The sequence below is a fragment of the Mastomys coucha genome, unplaced genomic scaffold (genome assembly GCF_008632895.1).
Source record: "Mastomys coucha isolate ucsf_1 unplaced genomic scaffold, UCSF_Mcou_1 pScaffold9, whole genome shotgun sequence".
NCBI classification, from domain to species: domain Eukaryota; kingdom Metazoa; phylum Chordata; class Mammalia; order Rodentia; family Muridae; genus Mastomys; species Mastomys coucha.
In genome coordinates, this window is record NW_022196915.1 from 44,249,183 (window position 1) to 44,253,642 (window position 4,460).

The 4,460-nt window shown below is 43.3% G+C and overlaps 1 protein-coding gene across 2 annotated transcripts in view; it reads right to left on the reverse strand.

Annotated features, from left to right (window-relative positions):
• Positions 1–1,000: 1,000 nt before the first annotated feature.
• Positions 1,001–4,460, reverse strand: part of Lats2 (large tumor suppressor kinase 2) — a 54,563-nt gene continuing 51,103 nt past the window's right edge. For both annotated transcript variants that reach the window (XM_031362138.1, XM_031362139.1), the window contains exon 8: positions 1,001–3,093. In XM_031362138.1, the coding sequence (XP_031217998.1) occupies positions 2,611–3,093 (483 nt within the window). In that variant the 3' untranslated portion in view covers positions 1,001–2,610. The remainder of the gene's footprint in view (positions 3,094–4,460) is intronic.

Here is a 4,460-nt window from a genome sequence, read left to right on the forward strand (position 1 = left end):
AGAAAGAAAGAAAGAAGGGAAAGAAGAATGAAAGAAGAAAAAAGAAAAGGGAAAAAAGAAAAGAAATCACAACAACAACCCATTGTCAAGAAACCAGGTGAAAAAAGAGGCTCAGAATCCTCCAGAGGTACGATATGGTTTTCCTTATCCCGCACTTCTCCCAGTATCCTCCCGAGGTACAATACGGTTTTTCTTATCCCGCACTTCTCCCAGGATGCACAACTATGACCATTTGTTGTCTATTGGGAAATAATGATTTTTTTAAAAACCGTGTGACTAGATCTATGAAAAGAAAGAAAGTCTACCCAGAGTAAACCAATCACTATTTCCAACATAAGGCTGTCAGCCATCGTTTCCCTGGTGGGACGAGAAAAGTGGTTTTAGAGGAGAGAAGATTTATTTTGGCCTATGGATGCAGAGGTTTTCATCCATGGTCAGCACATCCGTGGTCAGCATATCTGTGGTCAGCACATCATCCCATGTGTGGACCTGAGGTGAGGCTGATCACTCACCCAAACAACTAACTCACCCTATAATGGACTGACAGTAGAGTTAGCAAAGGACCAGGGCGTGCATGCATCCCCAGGGGCTTCCCGCTACATCTCTAATACCGTGAATGAGTCCAACAAGGGTTAATCCCCGGTCAAGGTTGCTCCTCACTGCACCAACAGCCTGAGGGGGCACCACATATTCAAATCCTAGGCTGTCCCTCTTCCATGGTTGTCATGACGACACAGGTGGAGTTGCAGCTGTTCACCTCTGAGTTTATCACCGACCACCTGTATTGGAATCTCAATCCATGCAAAACCCTAAGCTGATATATCTTATCCCCATTTTACAGATGATGCTGTATTATCCGTCTCAGGTTGATATAGATTCTCTCGTCCTCTCCTGTCAGAAACCTGGCTGTAGGTAAATCATCATGGAAGTGTGGAAAGCCCCTGCATGCTGATTATATAAGATCTTACAAATTCTAACAAAACATCACAAATGAAGAGACTGGGGTTTAAAGTTTTAATAATAAATTGTGCCAGTAGAAGCTTTCAGAGGCAATGATATATCAATAAATAATAGTTAAATTGAGTTCCTGAGAAAGAACCTACCACATGAAACTATGTCAGAGCGCTGTAAATAACACGGCATTACTACAAAATAGCAAGAATACTGTAAGTCACAAAACAAGCACAGCAGACTTCAGAATATGCCATTCATCCAAATGTAAACCAGGACACGGGAATGTTTCTTAGACATCGATAAATTTGTAAGTGTTTCTGCCTAGATATTACTAAGTAATGGATACACTGTGCTAAGAACCTCAGTGAAAACATGTGGCATAGGATAATGAAAATGGGATGTGTTCCATCCTTTAAAAGCAAAAGAAATTGAATGTACTCAAATATAAATCACCTTAAGTAGGAAGCGTACTTATTTGAAATAAGGACTATTTTGTGTGTTTATCTATAGTTATATACACACCTATATGTCTAAGAAAAAAGTATGGCTTGTTTTTGTACTCCAATGTTGCTTCGAAGAGTCTTTATTCTTTTTACAAAGTTAGAAAATGTATTAAGTCACACTGAGATGACAGACACCTCACGTGTGAAAGAGGCCAGAGGACTGTTTCAGGAACCTCTTGGTTGGCTGAGAACATCCCCTTTGCTGTGGGAACCTTGCGTGTGAAAGGATGAAGTGGCAGGGTCCAGCTCCCCACACACTATGCCTGACAGCACACTGGACTACAAAAGTGGACAAAATCCTATAATTATGTCCAATGTTTTGGCATAGTTGATTTAATCCCTTTGATGTGTTTTATGTATGACAAATGTTTACATTTGCCTCCCAAAGAACCCAGTCATATCCACAACACACACATAAAAAAAAAAATCACACTTCAGTTATACATATGCATTTCTTTAACAATAAGAGCTACAATCATCATCCACACAATACATTATCAGCACACTGTTTAGAATACCTCATTTAAAAATGTATTCACAGGACCTGCTGTGAATGGCAAGATACGGTAATTTTATACTAGAAACCTCTGCTCATGCAGTACTCTCCACACCAGACGCCGGAGTCACACCCACCATCTCTTCTCACTCTTTCTAGGAACTATAATATGCAAAGGAAAAAAACACAAAAGCAGCTTTCAAACATTACATCACAATTTGAAATGTGGGAAAATACAAAACAAAGCCACTGTGTAGGTAAAACGGTCCTTGTGACTTGAGCAGAGCTCTGCCTCATCCTCTCTTATTGCACAGACTTCTCACCACACGATCTTCAGCTCTTCCTTTCTAAATGTGGACAAGTGCTATCAGATACAACACAAATGGAAACAACAGCAGCATGGTTTGTCAAAGCCAGTCCTCATAATTTAGTAAGAAAAAAATGGGTATTCACAAAATAAGTGCTCTTTCCATACTGTACTAAACTTTTAAAAATATTGTTTTAATGCAGTGAAGGTCCTCAAAGGGCTATTCGAAGTCATGGTGACCCTTCTTTTACCAGAACTTAAAATGAAGGATTCCTAAGCTTGAGTTTGCTTTTTGAAAAAAATCTCGCTTGGGGTTTCCTCGAGTTGTGATTAACTGAGGCCATGGCCACTTACACGTACACCGGCTGGCAGCCCTCGGCCGAACCTCCCAACTCCGCGTCCCCTGGGTCTGCACTCTCAGCTGGCTCTGAGGGCTTCGGGCACCGGAAGGGATAGCCATTGTCATCGAAGAACCTGCGGAAGGTGAACTCATAGAAGGCATGCTCTGGATGCTTGCTGTTGGGGGATGCCAATGTGTCCCAGGCCTTGGCACTTTCTCCACTGGCCTCATGCCAGGGGCTTTCTTCATCCACCGGGTCAAAATTGGAGGTGTCCATGGGGTGGCTGATGGTGGGGACGTAGGGTGCAGGCTGCTTTCGGATGTCACGGGAAAAGTCGATGGTGTTGAAGAACGGGTGCGCCTTGAGGTCATCCGCCCCATCCCTGCCCAGGCGGCAGTCAGCTGCGCAGCACAGCTTAGTGATGAGGTCTCGGGCCTCAGCGCTGAGCTTCACCTGTGTGGGGATGTGCAGGGTGTTCTCCCAGTTGATCACCTGTGGGGAGCAGAGCCGTTGTTAGAGCTCCCTCAACCTAGGTTTTGAGCCTGCACAGCTTCGACCTCAGATGCAACAAGTGTGGGCCTCTCACATCTTCAGCTATGGCGACGGGTTTTTGTTGGGCTACCACAGTGCTCAATTTGGTATTTACTGAGGCTAGAGGGTCACCTTGGGATTTTTTCTTTTTTTCTTTTTTTTTTTTTTTTTTTTTTTTTTTTTTTTTTTTGAGACAGGGTTTCTCTGTGTAGCCTTGGCTGTCCTGGGATTTTTTTCTTTGCGATAACTGACCCCAATTGGCCTTGAACTCCTCTGGGTGGTCATTAAAAATATCTGTCATGAAGCCATGTGTACTGTGAAGAAAAACCTAAGGCTGTCTTTGTTGTTCAGGCTTAGGCCCAGTGTGGAACTAGACAATATAACTGACTGCTGACTGGGATTTGATCTACAGTAAATGTTTTAGAGTGGTAAAACTATAAAATGTGACAAAGGGCTTCCTGGATACCAAGACAGCAGCAGGAAAGAAAGAGTCCTCTGGATTTCATAAAGACTATAAACTACCGTGCCATGGATGGTGGTACACAGCAGTACCCTTAGCTTTTCAGAGGCAGGACAGGCCAGCCACAGGCAAGGACAGTCTGGTCTCCATGTGAGTTCCAGGTCAGTCAGGGGAACACAACTGGCACTTCACTAACTCACGTTCCTAAGAGGACTGTAGACCAGACTGGCCTCAAACTCAGAAATCTGCTTGTCTCTGTCTCCTCAAATGCTGGGATTAAAGGCATGCACTACCACCACTGGCTGATTCAAAGTTTCTTATGCTCTACCATAGACTGATTAAAAAAAACAAAACCAAAAATCTCCCTAGAATTGTGCTTCTGTAAATCCACTAACCAGAGTTTGGATTTTCAGCTTCACTCTAAGTAAGCATTAACTCATTCGGAAAGCTGGTGGCTGTGAATCTAAAATGAGCTACTGAGGGGCTAACTGATAGATGCACACATCTCACCTGACCTGGCTGGTCACTACAGCCACAGTGATGCTGCATCTGAATAAGCACCAGGCTTCTCAGGCCATAGGGATGATTGTTTTTTGCAGGGCAGGCTAGGCAGGGAGCTGACCGAAGCTGCCACTGTATCTCACTGCATGCTATTCTTGTTTGAAATAACAAGAGGGCAGAGAGATAGCAACTACAGGTGTACAAATACATTAAAACTCATGTCTAGCTTTGTTGTTTTATGATCAAAAATTCAACAGTATAGCAAAAATAAGAGACTCCTTCTTTAGGAAACCCCATTACGGGCTGGTGAGATGGCTCAGTGGTTAAGAGCACCAACTGCTCTTCTGAAGATCCTGAGTTCAAATCC